The sequence below is a fragment of the Halichondria panicea genome, chromosome 1 (assembly GCF_963675165.1).
Source record: "Halichondria panicea chromosome 1, odHalPani1.1, whole genome shotgun sequence".
Lineage (NCBI taxonomy): Eukaryota > Metazoa > Porifera > Demospongiae > Suberitida > Halichondriidae > Halichondria > Halichondria panicea.
Genome location: NC_087377.1, coordinates 10,200,785 through 10,217,773, shown reverse-complemented (window position 1 = coordinate 10,217,773; position 16,989 = coordinate 10,200,785). Strand labels below are relative to the sequence as shown.

The 16,989-nt window shown below is 38.9% G+C and overlaps 2 protein-coding genes and 1 long non-coding RNA gene across 3 annotated transcripts; 2 read left to right on the top strand and 1 right to left on the bottom strand.

Moving 5' to 3' along the window:
• Positions 1-8: 8 nt before the first annotated feature.
• Positions 9-4,011, bottom strand: LOC135345184 (uncharacterized). The gene is made up of 4 exons (XM_064542551.1): positions 3,930-4,011; positions 2,917-3,245; positions 1,943-2,023; positions 9-667 (listed from the first exon to the last, which is right to left on the bottom strand). Exons 2-4 carry the CDS (start codon positions 3,242-3,244, stop codon positions 186-188), a joined length of 891 nt encoding a protein of 296 aa, XP_064398621.1. The 5' UTR covers position 3,245; positions 3,930-4,011; the 3' UTR covers positions 9-185.
• A 73-nt stretch (positions 4,012-4,084) lies between these two features.
• On the top strand, positions 4,085-5,813 carry LOC135345305 (uncharacterized). Its single transcript, XR_010397676.1, has 3 exons — positions 4,085-4,483; positions 4,592-4,813; positions 4,870-5,813. It is a non-coding gene; the product is annotated as an uncharacterized LOC135345305 (long non-coding RNA).
• A 3,805-nt stretch (positions 5,814-9,618) lies between these two features.
• On the top strand, positions 9,619-14,846 carry LOC135345138 (uncharacterized). The gene is made up of 3 exons (XM_064542499.1): positions 9,619-10,230; positions 10,296-10,607; positions 11,731-14,846. The coding sequence occupies exons 1-3, from the start codon at positions 9,792-9,794 to the stop codon at positions 14,580-14,582; spliced, it is 3,603 nt and encodes a 1,200-aa protein (XP_064398569.1). The 5' UTR covers positions 9,619-9,791; the 3' UTR covers positions 14,583-14,846.
• The last annotated feature ends 2,143 nt before the right edge of the window (positions 14,847-16,989 follow it).

Here is a 16,989-nt window from a genome sequence, read left to right as displayed (position 1 = left end):
CATATTCATTGAATCAATGGTTATACCACGGAATGTAATAAGAGTTTTCTTTGTGATGTACACTTTACCAACAATTTGCACTTCCCACACACATGCACAATTGCTTGCCGATCGCAATTGCTCACTACATATAATACAAAACACATAAAATGAACAGTGTGAAAAAACTAACAGTCCAATTGCTATTATTGTCCAAATTTCTCTCCAACATTTCTTGCCACACCCGCCATATCTACAGAAGGTCCTTTCAAAGCTTCCAATAAATCCTTTATTTTAGCATTTCCTCCGTGCATCCAACTCGTCAATACTTCTCTGAAATAATCTCCGTCCTCGTGCAAGCTTCTGTTCCTGCCAATACTGTCCAATACGTCTTTGGCAAGTCCTAGTTGAAGTCCAATATTGAACCATTTTGTTCTCGCTTCGTAAGTGAGTGAGAACACATGTCTCAAATTGTCATTAGCACTCAGATACTCGGTAGTTGTAGGCGGACTTTGAGCTGAAATATCCGGCACTGCCTGGGATTCGATGTTGTTGGAAGAGGACACTCTGTCTTCATTAGCGCTGACGTGTCGCTGTAACAGCTTCACACCTCCACGGGTCAGGCCAAGGTTGTTGAGTTCGGGTATTGTCAGCAGATTGAAAGCTTGTTTGGTTGCAAATCCAGCCTCTGTAAAAAATATTATATAGCTTCACATAATACTAGGGCATCGGTTTGCTTCAGGCAATTAGATTATTATGGCACCGATATTCCCTTTTTACAAACAACACAGACATGATCCAAGCATTTTAGAGACCATGCATGGAGCTGTGGTAATTACTGGTATATTAAGTATAGCTGCATGCACTTTAATAGCTGATCACACAAATACAATGAATTACAGTGCCAGCAATGAGATGCAAGATACGACAAGCACACGTCGAGTGCTTAATGGTTGGAGGAATGTGTAGCTTTGGTGTAGAGTGTTAAAGCTACAGTGATATGGAAGGATAGGAGCTTCAGTTAATGAAACAAAACTGTGACGGCTGTATACCGTAAACGTTGAAATTTTCGACGGGTGTTTAATTTCGTTTTTTTCGTCCTTGGACTCAACGCACGAAATTAATATAATTAGCCACACCTACGTTAATATAACGGACGAAAATTTATGCGCACGAAATTTAAGAATTGTGGGCCTAGTGCAGAAAGTGCGAAATTTTGATGCGTTGAAAATTTCAATGTTTACGGTAGCTGTATGATGACAGAATTTTGTTACGTTGTGTTAGTAACTTTATCATGAGAAAGAATCTGCAGAGAGGTTTAAGTTCACAATGGCTTCTGCTTCTGGCAGTAAACAGTATTGCAGCTCTTTTCTCGATATTGTAGCTAAAAGTAACAGTGTACAATTTTTTCGGGCACTATTATAATGCCAATTCAATGATAAACAAATTTGGCCAATGTCCCACTCCTGCAATCACATGAGAAATATACCATCCTACATAATTATTCATTAAACCACTTACAAATGTACGCTATACTTTCTAGCTAGCAGAAACAAAAAGAAATTAAGGGTATTTAATGGACTGACAAAGCCGTGGCACAATCATGAGCAGACCGAGAGACCTAGCCTCAGCACAGTATCAGATCTAGAAGTATCTTTAGTACAAAGCAGTATGTTCAGTATCAGCTTGACGTGTACAACTAGAAAGCTAGCACTAAAAGTATTCTTAGCTGGCTCACTAATTATTATGGTCAAAGAAAGGGGGCAGAAGAGGACGCCCAATAATTGAAGCAAGGTACGTGTACGTGCCACGATCCTTTATGCCCTTTTACCGAGAACCCGGAATTACTGCTAACAGTGAAGTCCTATTGTTGCACATAATATGTAAAATACTAAGCAGCACTATATATAAAGTCTTCAGAAATTGTAATTACAATAAACCATAGTGCAGACACTTGACTCACGAGTAAGACGGTCAATGTCTCCGTCCATGAGGCCTATCTCTCTGAACCATCCCTCTATACTGTGGGGACCAGCAGTGGCAGCTGTGTGTGTGTGTGTGTGTGTGTGTGTGTGTGTGTGTGTGTGTGTGTGTGTGTGTGTGTGTGTGTGTGTGTGTGTGTATGCGTGCGTGCGTGCGTGTGTGTGTGTGTGTGTGTGTGTGTGTGTGTGGGGGGGGGGGGAGTTGTAGAGGATATTAAATAAATACAAGTTTGCAATGTGGAAGTAAGAATTACATCGATGGGTTGTCTGTAGTCAAACGTAAAATCCAATCATACAATCACTCAAACGTAATGCTTCAATAATCCATTAGGACTAGCGACTGAGAACAAACACGTACGTTTGGCGGCGTTCGCCAATTTCATCAACAATAATATTAAAATGTGGCCGGTTGAACACATTTTGAGACCAGCTTGGAGGGTAACTTCACCTTTTGCAAAGATCGAGGATCTATATAAAGTAACTGATTCACAGAGAATATTTATTGTCTGAAAATCTGATTATGATTACAAGTATGACCAGCACAGCGGGAAATTTTCGTGAAGTGCACAATTTCCGTGGGCAGACAGTTAACGCAAAAATTAAAACTGGTATTTCACATGAAAAGCTATTGGTGGGGTGTTCCTGGCATTGAAACGCGAATAATTATTAGAACCCAAGTAAATTTTTGCTGAGAGCTCTGGAGCCAATGGCGATACTTTCCCGCTATACAGTATTTTGAGAAACATTTTGAGTCATGTGAACAGGATAATCGTCATGGGGTGCTTCACCCTACACTGACTGACATGTAATGCTCAGTAAGTGAAGAAAAATATGATTGCAGCTGATCTTAACCAATGCCGAAAAGTTATTTGGGCCTCGCTTTGCATATATTAAACCTGGCACCTGAGGGTATGAATTTTGCCATTGTGACTATAATTATATCTATGTCACTCACATTTTGCCAAAGTGCAGACCTCTCCAGCCAACAGTGCATTACTCATCTCCAGGCAAGCTTCCACCAGCCTCAAATACGTGGCCTCTCGTACGCTATTCTTCTTCCATACCTTTAGTACCTCCACGGTTTTGTGCAGATAATCTAAAAGAGGGTCAACCCTGATGGCTTGTTGTTGGTACTCCTCCAAGTCGAGAGTCATCGCTAATGACAACCAGTTGGGTATTTTTTGGGCTAGCTTGTCAAAATGTTGGTCGAGACATTGGAGATTGAGCTGTCTGTCTGTAACTCCAGTGTGTTCTTTGAGGTTTTGTATTGTGACACGCGCCATTCTGTGTGTATGTGTGCATGCGTGGGTGATCGATGTATTTACAATAAATTCCATCCTATATAGTAACCAATAAGTGTTCACATGCGTAGATAGTTAAGAGAGAGGGATTGGAAACAAAGCACCCTTGTGGCACCATCCGTGTTCCCCCGCGGTTTTAATCGATGCTTATTTCCTACGTGGAAGCTAATACATGAATGATTCGTGAATAATAAGTTCTGTCTGTAAAAAGTCGCGTCCGTGAGAAGTTCTGCTGTTAAAGTCAAAATGTTTCGTGGGAGTTTTAGAGCGAAATACGGATGGTCCCGGCACTACAGTTACGTAGACTTCAATGTAAAACATTACGTGAACCACTTCTATTGCCAATCCCTCTCTTTTCTATCTATTATGCTTTCACCAAGTAATTTGCCTTAGAATAATTATGGACTATGTACGTAGTATCTGACCAAAGTAGATCAATGGTCGGGATCAACTGGCATGTGTCACACCGAATATGGAGGTGGACACAGACGTAGACTAGACCCTCCACTGCCACGCTCACGCCCCTGGCCCTCAAATCAGTATCTTATCAAATGCCAATTAGTTGAGACGTGACTATATTAAACACAGACTGGATCATTGGAACAATTATAATGATATCTTAGTTTTACCTACAAGTAATTTAATACACGTACTGCAGACCTAGTACCTTGGCAGTTGAGTTGTCTTGTTTTATTTTTCAACTGTCTTCTGACCACTCCCATTTGGGGCATTTGCTGTGAGGCTACACCCATGAACTAAACATATATTATTTCGTTTTCAATTTTCATGATCCTTTACCTGCTGCCTACACTCTACCTGTGCTTAGCTGGGCGGAGCCCGGCACCCGTTCCCAACGGGTGGCCGGGTGACACGCTTATATAGGATTTGTACTGCTGCACTGAGGAGTGCAGCCCAATCAGATTGCAGTATTGCAAGTGGTTGGTTAACACCCACTTAGCTAGGTGGGTGTGCAGCTGGGCGGAGCTGCCATGAGCAAAATGGAGAAAGTTACACAAGCTGTCACAGAAGCTGCTAACGAGCTTGGAAGTAGTCACTTCTTTTCTGAGAGGCAGAGATGTCTTGCTGTATTGCCTACTGGATTTGGAAAGAGCCTTTGCTATGCTTGTTTGCCTGCAGCATTTGACAAAATATTGGAGAAGGAGAAAGGTTATTCTATTGTAGTAAGTAGTCACTCCTCTGCTGGCCATCATTCATGATCAGGTATGTAAGGCTAGATAGAACATACATATAATTATACGTACATGGGAATATGAGCTGTTTACACGTAACTACATCATTCTAAGCTGGATGCTTTTATTCTATATATAGGTAGCCATCTATTGTTCTAAAGGCATCTAGCACATATGTCTCGGGCGAGATGTCTGATGCAGCTACAATGGATGCGATCTTCCATGGAAAGTATCAGCTAGTATTCTTTACACCTGAAATGATCATCAGCAAGAAGCATTGGAGAAGACTTCTGGGGGGAGATGTGTATGCTAATAGACTCAAGGCTTTGATAATCGATGAAGTTCATTGTGTGAAGAAATGGTATGTATTTGACTCATTGTTTTTTATTAACATGTGTACCAATAATATTATTGCAGGGGTGAGACTTTCAGGCAAATGCTGTTGAGAATTAGAGAAGTGCGCAGCCTCATTTCAACATCAGTTCATGTGATGGCGCTAACAGCAACAGCTACCCGAAGTGACATTTCATTCATTTCTCGTATTGTTGGCCTAAGAAACCCATTTGTCATTACGAGAGTCCCAGTAATCCCAAATTTGATTTATGCTGTTGGATTGTTCAAAAGTATACCAGAGACATTCCAAAACTTGGCCCAGAAATTGGTAATCGAGAGAAACAAGTTTCCCAAAACAATCATATATGGACGTTCTTTTGGAGTGTGTGGTGACATGTACCTCTTCTTTAAGGATTACCTTGGAGCTGCATTCACAAATCCTGATGATGCACCTGATCTTCCTGAATTTCACCTCGTGGACATGTTTACAAGTGTCACTGATCCAGCCCATAAATCTGAAATCATTCGTTTATTTAAGGGTGATGGCAATCTTCGCATTGTTGTAGCTACTATGGCATTTGGTATGGGTGTTGATTGTCCCAACATTCGGTAAATCATTCATGTTGGCCTGTCAGACGATATCAGTAGCTATGTACAAGAGACTGGTAGAGCAGGTCGAGATGGTAAACCATCACGTGTAACCCTTTTAAAGGCAAGAATTTACCATCAAGTTAATAATGAGATTAAAGAATATGCTTCAAACTTCAACACTACAGATTGTAGAAGGGATAGTCTTTTCCGAAATATTGACAATTACAAACATGTTGATCTCGGTTTCAATTGCTTGTGCTGTGATATTTGTTCTAAGTCATGTTTATGTGGACAGTGTGACCTAAGACTTAGTTACTTCTTTCAGCTAATTACACATTTTATTTTCATTATTACCTGTGCTTCAAGAAAGCTGCTATATCTACCGAAACATTTCCTGCACATTTTGGGCAATCTGTTTTTATCACTGCCATTTACAATACTGTTAATGTCGACATCAGCACACATCTGTTCTTCCTCATTCTCCAGTAGCATTGTCCACAGGTCCAACACTTCCTTTCCAGCTGGACCATCAAGAGCTCTCCTGTTACCAGGCCTTGATAGCTCATCCCCACATCCAAAACATTGTAGCACTTGGGCCATTCTTGCTCTTTTAATTTAGTAGCAAAGTCATGTTGTTTTCAGTGCCAGCCAGTGTGTTGCAGTGCGGTGCATATTGCGTTTAACACCCACTTAAAATGATTATATTCATGATGCTCCAAGCAGTATTACATAATACAAGTACAAATCGTATATAAGCGTATCCCCCGACCTCCCGTCAGGGACGGTCGGGCTCCGCCCAACTAACCTGTGCTGTTGTACTAGGTAAATGTCGTTATAATAATAGTATAATATTTGCTTTACAGTGACCATGAGAGTGTATCTATGAATGAACAGAGTGTAAAAAATTGACTTAAGGCCACAACAAGAGGTAGTTCTGTTTCTGGTCCATCCGCCGCTCAATATTTCACTGGGCTGTTTTTTCAGCAACACACCTAATGCGCATGCGCAAACCACACCCACTCACTTTAGGTTGAGTGGGTGTTGCAATAATTACATGTACAGCACTTCAATATTCAGTAAGCTAGTGCTTGTATCTTGTATTAATATATATACTATCTTGTATTTTGCAATGAAAGATGTTATTATGCTAACACAATAATTATGTGGTCTCATTTTGCTTTTTTGCTTTGATACAGAGCGAGCACGTACAATGGCTCAAGCTAGTGCAATGACATAATTATATAGGTGTTTGATATAGAGACAATTCTCAGTTCAATGTTCTGGTTGCCAAAGCCTAAAATACCTCTTCCTGTATGTTATTTAGATGTTATTATTGTGTTGTAAACTGTTTTTAAAGACAAACTGTGAAAAATAAAAAGTGATGACACTGCAAATATGCGTGGCTCAGTTGCTGTTGTCCCTCTTGGCCTCACGTAATCAGGCAAGCAACCTGACCAGAAACAGAACTACCTCTTGTTGTGGCCTAAGTGAGGTAACTACGGTGGCCCTGAGTGCTACTCCAGTTGGTAGTTGGCAGTTGGCAGTTGGCAGTTGGTAGTTCGCATGCAGTTGGGAGTTGGCAGTTGGGAGTTGGTATTTGGTAGTTCGCAGTTGGGAGTTGGCAGTTGGCAGTTGGTAGTTGGTAGTTGGTAGTTCGCAGTTGGGAGTTGGCAGTTGGTAGTTCGTGACCTTTAAACTTTGCAGTTAGCAAATGTTGTATATAGATCTTTGCACTGCCTCTAATCTTTAACCATAACTTTAAATAGCCTCAATAGAATCTAAAAGTGCCATGCAAAACCTGTTTCTATAATTCCCCCCTCCCTGCTGGGATCTGGGAATATAGGTACATGAGGATTAGACTTGAAATGATCTCCCTACCTAGATGTGTACATATAAGATCAATATTGCCACCACCGTAGGTAACTGATAGACTGAACCAGTTGACGTTTAAGGACATGCACTTACAATAAATGGGATTATGTATATCTTCCAATCTGCATAGTAGCTAAGAGGAGGGTCAGTAAAACAAAGTAAAGAATAAGCTTGCATGACAGCAGTTGTGTTGACCTTTGTCCCTTTGTGCCTGCATGCAAGCGTCCCCAATGAAGGAAGTTGAACTATAATTATATATACCCAACGCAGAGTTTTATGGGTTATAACATTATACTGATAATTATATGGAAACTCGATCTGCACATGTCCCAGTTTCTTATAAATTATAACAAGATAATTATATTGATGAGTGTACTCAGAATGACATGATCCTAATTAAATTTTGTGTTCTGTTGTATTGCAGGTCTAACCGTCATAGGAGGTTGCAAATTACAAATTAGGTTAATTGTCTCATACAAAATAATGTGGCGACTCACATGGATTTTTTGTTAGAGGAAGGGCATGCATCTCCAATAATTGAAATGTTTCCAGTCTCATGCATGCAGACATTTGTAAATCTGCCTACAAAACAAGTTGCACGCACTGGTATTAGGATTGTAATAAACAATGTACGTGTATAAGGTAAATGTTGGTATAATGAGTCACCTAAGCTTAATTATAAATTTCTCTGGAGATAATCGTTGAAAAAATGTAAAATTTTCGCTATAATACAATTAAGATATGGTGATTATGAAAATCAGGTTATCTTTAAATTATGTCACTTAAATCGTAATTTAATTGTAACGATGTACTAAATGCAAATTTTGGGGAATGATGGTATTATGGGTCACTAAAAAAAGAGGTGTAGAGGCTTGTAACTACAAGCATGAACTACCGTAGAAAGTATAAATTATTAATAATCAATTAATCAAATTAAGCACTAATTGACCACAACCATGCATTCTCAACAGTTTAAGGTAAATGTTGGTATAATGAGTCACCTAAGCTTAATTATAAATTCTCTGGAGATAATTGTTGGAAAAATGTAAAATTTACGCTATAATACAATTAAGATACAATGTATGGTGATTATAAAAATCAGGTTATTTGTTAAAAATTTAAAGAATATATTGAAACTTTGGAAGCATTTTATCAAAGTGACCCATAATACCCCCTGTCTCATAATACAGGTATCTATACCTTATACAATCTAATCCAAGCAATGCTGCTTTAGGTTCACTCATAACTATAATAGCCACCTGATAGCCCGTGATAGGTGTTGGTAGATTATGCTGGCATAATTTTGGTGAGATTCAGTATGCTGGCATAATGGTTTATAAAAATTACGGCAGGTTTTTGAAATACGGGTCAGTTGAGTCAGACTGAGTATACATCTGTATAGGCATGGAAGTATACTGAGTCATGTGGCCATTAATTTATTTATTGATTACTTGTGCAAGAACATGGGATGTGAATGTGATCTATGTTGTGCTTTGGAGGAATAATGGAATAATGTGGAAATAATAGCTAAAAAGAATAATAGGCTGCATAAAATCTACCAACTCTTGGTGCAGGCATGCAATCTATTTACCATTAGTTTTGCCAAAATGTAGAATACCCCAATGATTCCATTATAGGTATAAGTAGTTAATACCGTATTACTAGAATATTTTGCGGTTGTGAATGAGCCAAATCAGCAGAAAATTTGACCCTTTGGGATCTAACTATTGCGTTGGAAAGGATCATGTGTATTTACTAGTAATAATTTAGGTTTTGCAGATTTAATTGTTGCGAATTGATCAACCCTCGCAAAGTTCGCAAATGTTTGATGCTCGGTAAGTGAAATGGCTGTGTAGTATAATTATAGTAATACTATATAGACGGAGCCGCAGTCATGCATAATGGTAGGGGGAAATGGAGTCCTCAAGGGTGTAGACAACTTTAGAAAAGTATATAGGGGCGGCTCTGAGGTTGGCAAGGTAAGCTGACTTTTATTACATAACCAATAATTACGGTATGGTAAATTGTGGGGGGGGGCTTCGTAGTCATGATAGCTAGTAGTATGAAGTATTTAAACAATCACTTAAAAAATAAATCATTACTTGTATGTACTGCATGGTCCTCCTATAGCTACTTAATGCATCACTGAACAAAAATAAATCAGGCGGTGCATGGTACGTATACATATGACATCTCGCCAACTAAAAAATCGATCACGCAACAATTTTCTGATTTGCTGTTGTGCAATTTCCATGGTACAATATCGAAGAATATTTCAACATGTTGTTTACTAGGCTAGTGATCTACATAATTATTGCTTATTGTGCACACACACATTTCTACTTGAGACCAAGGGACAGGCTGCGAGACCGGACTAAGTATTTAGGGAAACAGATGTTGCACTCAACCACATCATGCACTAGCCACATGCAGACATGAGCTGACAAAACCTTATAACTGTTACCACACCCATTAGGCTACTTCATGTAGGTCAGATAAACAATAGATACAAGGCTATAAAGATAGCATTTGTCTGTCACGCAATGCCCATTAGTGCTGAAGAGTGGAGGGTACGAACTGGACTCAACAATGTACGAGCCGGAAAAGTTGAAACTTGTCCTGGCAAACGAATGTACAAGTGCGATTGGCCCCAGAGCGATCGGGTATTTCTGACTACTATAATCATCATGGTGATTTCATTTTTGATTAGTTTGTTGTTGATGAATGTATGGTCTGAGCTTTCACTTCTAAACACGCTTTATATGACAATCATTTCTGTATTGGTGGCATTGGATATTTCAATCACTGATACTACACGTAAATGTAGTGATGTAAAGCATGTTTGTGTCCCTGTATTGATTCATGATCACAACGAAACAATAACATGGCATCTTGGTATAGTTTCTATAGCAATAATAGTTTTGCCCATGCTTCTGCTTCTTGCTGGAGATGTTGAAACTAACCCAGGACCTGAAACAGAGGGTAAGTAAATGTTACTAATAATACTTATGTGCATACTTTAACTTAAATGAATCTCTTTCTTGCAGAGTGTGTATATGCCCATCAAACAATGGTGTGCTGTTCTGAGAAGATAGTACACGGCTTATCACAAGACCCTCGAGCGATGGCTACTGCTCTCCTGGCGAAAGGATTCATCTCTGACGAAACACTTGTAGAAATAAACGAAGTAAAGAACACCAATCAACTTAAAGGTAAAAGTCTCTACCAAAGTATCCTGGGAGTTGTTAAGCAGTATCCTTATCGATATAAAGAATTCAAGGACATACTTCAACAGAATGAAGTACTGTACAGTGATTTATTACAGACTATGGATGAGACATACACAAAACTATCCAACGGTGAGTATTTCAATTAGCGAAGAAGTACTTACACATTCTTGAAGCTATGAAACTGTTGTTGTAATTTAGGGTGAAACAATCTATACAATATATGCATGGGGCCATTATGTGAAAAAAATGGGTAGATAATTATGTAGTACTGCTCCTGCGGCATCACCGGATAGTAAATCAGTACTAATTTGTTATGTTAGCAACACTTCCCAGAAACTGCACATGCTGTGATTGTACAGTTCAGTGCTACAAACCACAGACCACAGTTTACTTAACAGCACTCATTAATTGAATATGTATATAGTGACGACAGTGATGACACATGTCAAGGCAAATGCGGCTCCACGATTACTACAGCAGTTCAACACTCTTACTCTTATCTACTCTTGGTAGTACAGATTAAGAATAAAAAGATACGTATAGAGAACAGGTATAAGACAAATGGGAGAGCACTTACGAGAACACATGTATAGGCAAAGCGCATTTAGCCTAGCAAATGAGCTTATAGGAAGCACGTGTAGTCGATAATTAGAATACCAGGTGCAATTAAAGCCGGGACAAGGATTAAATCAGTGCCAGCTGGCAGTACGTGCATAGCTTATGAGCCTGGCCAAATATTTGCTAGAATCTTGTAGAGTCTCAGAATCTTGTTGTAATCTCTGTAATTTTTGCCTTAAATTTTGGTCCGTTTTGGACCCTTCAGTCCAATCAGTGCCAGCTGTCATTTTGACCTCTGATTTTACCCTTGCCTTTTAACCTACCTGGCCTCAAATGCAATGTGTATAAGGTTAATCAACAAATATAGACGTGTTTACTAAACTCAATGTGCATGACTGTTTACTATAAAGTTATATTATAATTATTATAAACTAGACACGTTTCCTATACATTTTTACTAAATGGGCTTTCTCAACTCGTTTTCTATACGTGTTCAGATTTTTTCAATCGGGTTTTAATTAACGGCATGGCGCATTTATCAATTTATTTCTGTCAAAAATGGCCGTCCATAAAATATTAGACTGCAAGCATGCATACACTTTACACGTCACCTTTTTGTTACGTAATCAACCACAGCTATGCATGCCCCAATAGGAAGTGGTATGCTTGTTGACCACGTTTTACTCACATGCAGGTGAAAACCTGTTTGATCCATCAAGCCCTATTAGTGTTTATGCTTGTCACTTGAAAGAACATTACTTGAAGCAACCGATTTTGCAAGACGATCCGTGGCCACCCTCTATGGGGCAGCATTACATCAATCTGGCCTTGATTGAGCGTTCGGAACGAGCTGGGGATCCGTTTTTGATTTCTGGAGATCTTTTAAGAGGAAGGATAGATAAAATACAAGGGAGAAAGGAACCAGTTGAAATTAACAAAGCTCTTGAAAAAGGTTATAAGTGTCAACAAGCATTAAAGATTCTAATCGATGGAGCTCCTGGAGTTGGCAAAACTACACTTTGTCGAAAGATATGCCATGATTGGGCAAAAGGAGAACTCCTGAAAGACTGCCCATTACTTGTGTACGTTCCTCTTAGAGTGACAAAGTTAGCTAGAGCCTTGAAAATTGAAGAACTTTTCTATCATGACGATCCAGATATAGAATCTTCAGTAGTTAAGCACGTTCAGAAAACAAGAGGGGCAGATGTAATTTTCTTATTTGATGGCTATGATGAGCTAAGCCGTCATGAAAGAGAGAAAGAATCGCTTTTTCTCGACATATATAAAGGTATAATCCTCCAAGAATGTTCAGCTATTGTTTGCTCACGACCTTACGCTTCTGAAAAGCTGCAAAGAATGAGCACTCTCACTAGGCACATCGAAGTGCTTGGTTTCAACAAGCAACAAATGGAAGAATGTATTAGAGCTGGTATACAAGATGAAGTTAAGGCATTGCATTTGATTGGGGAATTGAAAAACAGAGAAGATCTTCTTTCATTTTGTTACATACCTCTCAATTGTTCTATTCTAATTTACATTTATAAAGTTGAAAACTGTACAATACCAGCTACGATTACGGAACTGTTCACATTGTTTCTAAAGAACACATTCAAAAGACTAAAGGATATTCACTGCACACGAAAGTCCGATATAGAAAGATACAAGAACGAATTATCGCAAATTGCTTATCAAAGCTTGCTGGAGGATAAACTAGCATTTCAGGAAGAGGAAGTACCTTCGGAGAAAGAAGCAAGGTTGGGACTTTTGACAGCTACAAAGAACTTCACCAAAAGTGGATTAGAGATCACTTTCCAGTTCATTCACCTAACAATTCATGAGTATCTAGCTGCAACATGGGTTGCACAAAACTTTACAGAAAGAGAACAAGCAGAATTTTTGAGAGAAAATGTTTTGAATGATCGCTTCAGGATGGTGTTGATCTTCTTTGCTGGAATCATAAAAATGGAAAGTCAAAATATAATAGAATTTCTTTCAACTCAAAACATACGAATGCACAACATACATGAAACAACAAAACAGCACAAAAAACGATTTGAATTGTGTATTCATCTTGTCCACGAAGCTCAAAGTCAGCTAGCTTGTTCTGCACTGGCTAAATCTATACAAGACCAAGTGCTGGAGTACAGATGTCGTGGGAACTTCAAAATAAACATAGTTACCTATTTCATTTCACAAAGTGATTGCTTGTGGGAACTTGTTTCTTTGATAATTACAGAAAGTCAACAGGATCTTGTTCGTTTCGATATATTTGTAAACAATCTTGAGAGATCATTTGGTAAAACTTCAATCAGAAGATTCATACTATATTACTTAAATGAGCACAATGGTTCTTATCCTTATCATCTACCGGAGGTACTGTGGACCTTGTTTAAAACATCCATTTTCAAAGATCTGAGATACCTTTGTGGTTGTAAGGAAGGCAATGTATGGGAAGAGCCGGTATTCTACAGGGGACCGTCAGAGAATGAGAACAAGTTAATACTCAAAAATTTGGATAAGCTCGAATACATATACTTAGAAGGTGTTGGTTTGAACAGCGAAGTAACAGAGAAGTCGCTGATACCCTTAATAAAACATTGTAAGAAAACACTCCGGATGGTATATTTAAATGGTAGCTCAATAGAGGATCAAATGAATGGGCCCCCATTGACCATCCAATTATTTAAGGATTTCACATTTGCTATCAAAGATTCACCATCGATAGAACTATTACACCTAGAGATCGGCCCAATTCCGATTGAACAAGCATTAGAATCATTGGAATGCATCTGCCATACTGCTGGATATTTGTGCATGCTCAAACAACTAAGGTCATTGAGTTTGTGTTTCGGATCATCACATTATTATTTTGAATTCAAACAAATTTTAAAGAAAAGAGCCTGTTTTACCAATTGTTTTCTTCTTCAATTAGTATCTTCAAAAACACTGAGATACTTAAAACTAGATTCATACTTCCTGCTTAACTCTAACCAAGATGGATTGCTGTTATTGTTAGCAAATAACCAATCCCTGAAGATACTCAACATGAACATTGCATCGTCTGAATCACTAAAACAGTTGACTGAAGGCCTGAAGCAGAACGTAGGATTAGAAATACTCAAAATAACCTTGTGTTTTGAAGACTCAGAAGTGCTAGTGTATCAATTGTTGCATAGCCTTCACCGTCACCCTGAATTAAAAACACTAATTTTGAATGGTTCCACGGTGACTGTTATCAAGCCAGTTTCAAGACTCCTGTTATACAACTCAACAATATCAAAAGTTGATATAGAATTTACTCTCAGTGAGATAAAATCGATGGTACCCTGTCTCGTCTTTAATGGACGCCGAACTGAATTTGATTGCTTCTTAAACACTAATATGTGTGAAAATGACCATGCTATAAACAATTTTCAAAGAAAAGTGGACACTTTTAAAGATATTGTGTTTACTTCGATGCTGAAAGTAATGTCCTACATATTGATACTCCGTCAAGAAACCCAGCAACAAGTTTTGGATCGTATTGTACTTTATAATTATATTTAATGCTAAAACTGATATCAAAATAATGGAAAACTACCGGACAATCAGTACTAAGTTATCATAAGCAATTTACCTTGTTTTGACACTTCGATCAAGTTCATGTTAATATTGCACATAATGCCAATGAAATTCAGATAATATCGATTACTAGGCCTTTACCAAACTGTTTACTTTGCTTTTTTTGCTCAAATTTCCATTTTGCTTTCTATTGTACCTATTATGTAGTTTCGTACACATTTGCTTTTTATGATTGAAGAGCCGATGTTACTTATGACTAATAAACTTGTTTCCATGCCTCTCACATTACTCACATACAGACTTCTACAAGGTATACGTGTCCCTGTTTACAAACAAGCAGCACCTTACAGTCTTTCTAGCACCGTTATATAGATGCTCTCAAACTTTTTAAACTCAAGAGTTTTTACGTTATAATTCAGGTTGTAGTCTTACAAGAGTTGGCTAATATCAACCTATATAATTATTATCTCATAAGCTCTGAGAGAACGACTACGTTCAACAATGTGTAGAGAGAGTTGCCATGTGAAGAGGCACACAATTCAATTGAAAAACAGCTCTATGTATATAGGCAAGCAACTGATGTTTACTCAATTTTAACATTACAACGTCCAAAGTATATCAATTGGCCTCCATTGATTATAGCTGAGAGCAATTATAAGTCAGAACCAATGACAAATACAGCTTCAGTTTGGTGGATATACCTAGTTCGCCGAAATAAAACCGATGTGTATGCCTTCATAGCCTCGACCCCAGGCCGATCCGTCTCCAATTGAACGCTAGGTCACCTACTAGGCCTGGTATGATTGTACTTGGGCGTGATCTGGGCGTGGTTTTTTAATACATAAAACAAATTGACTCTGTGGTACAACAAAAAATGAATCCTCCAACAGTGGTCTTCAACAACAGCCTCTGGGGCAGTATACAGCAGGAAATACTTCCCAGAAGACACTTCTTTGGCAGTGGCAACCAAATCTTTGTCGATTCCTTTATTGCTACTGAGGATGGCAGCAGAAACACCGCTATTGTTTAGACTCCTGACCTGGTCAATCATGAGTCTCATGATGAGAGATACAAGGGGAGAGACAATTAACAAGAACAACACTTTTGTCAACAGGAGGAGCCTTGGTCCTACCTAGCTTGTAGTCCATTAAAAAGGGTAGCAACTGATATAGCAGAGAGACTTGCCATACCCCGTTGGGAACCAGATAAACACGTCCCTTCCCTCAAACAGGAGGTTGAGAGCCTGGGCCTGTTCTGCCATGAGAGTGAGGCCATCTTGCTTCAAACAAGACAACGCGTTGCATGCCGGCCATAGCTAGCTAGCTAGCTATAAATTGAGAACATAACATGGAGTTACATTACTGTAACTTTTACAGGAGTAAAATGCCTCTACGTACACCTTTAGTATTACAGAAAAAAAGCAGGAAACAAAATGTGAAGAATCTCTGCTTTTGTTTCCGGTTCCTGCCACGCCCAGATACAATCAATACCAGGCCGTATTTTTCAACTTCGTTCTATTAAAGAAAAATCGGCCTGGGACCGAGGCTAATGCCTTCACAGATGTGGTCGTAGTAGTTAGTCCAGTACCATGGTCATGTGTGTAATCTTGTATGTGCATTATACAGACGTTAGCTGACACTTTGATGCTTGGCGGTTCGGTTTTTACTCTAATCAATGGAATAGTATTATGAGGGGCATGGTTGCCCAATGCTCCGGTCAGAAAAGCAAGTCCTCACATACGGGTATGGGTTGTGCCCAATACTCGGTCAAAAAAGAAGGTCATTAAACCAACCCCAACACACACTCATGCATGCATGCACACATACACACACACACTCTCTTACATGACATATTTCTTTTCAAGATTCAGGTTGAGCTAAACAAACTATATTCCTTTTTCACATCATCGCGACCAACTATACATACACACTATAATGTTGACGAGGCCCTATATCGTATAGCGGGTAATTTTCGGGGGACAAAATATTCGTGGTTCAGCAATATTGAGACATTTTGTGAGTAATATTTTCGTGGGTGGAGCTTGCACTGCAGGTAAAGGTAGGCAAGGTCACTTCATTCGTGGGTAAAATGTTCGTAGTCAGACCTTCAATCACGAAAACGACGAATATTTTACCCCACAAAAATTACCCTCTATACAGTACGGCCGAAATCCTCTGACCATCAATATGGCAGGGGCCGGGTTTATAGTCAACAGAACCCCCTACATTACCGGTACATGTTAGGTACCACCATAAATTATGTTTTAATTCCCATCCAACTTAAACTTAAATTTGTTTTTGCTATTCATTTCAATGCATGTATGGAAATAAATCTATAAGGGTCGATCAGACTACACTGCCAACTAATTACCTCTTCCATGACAACACTCTAA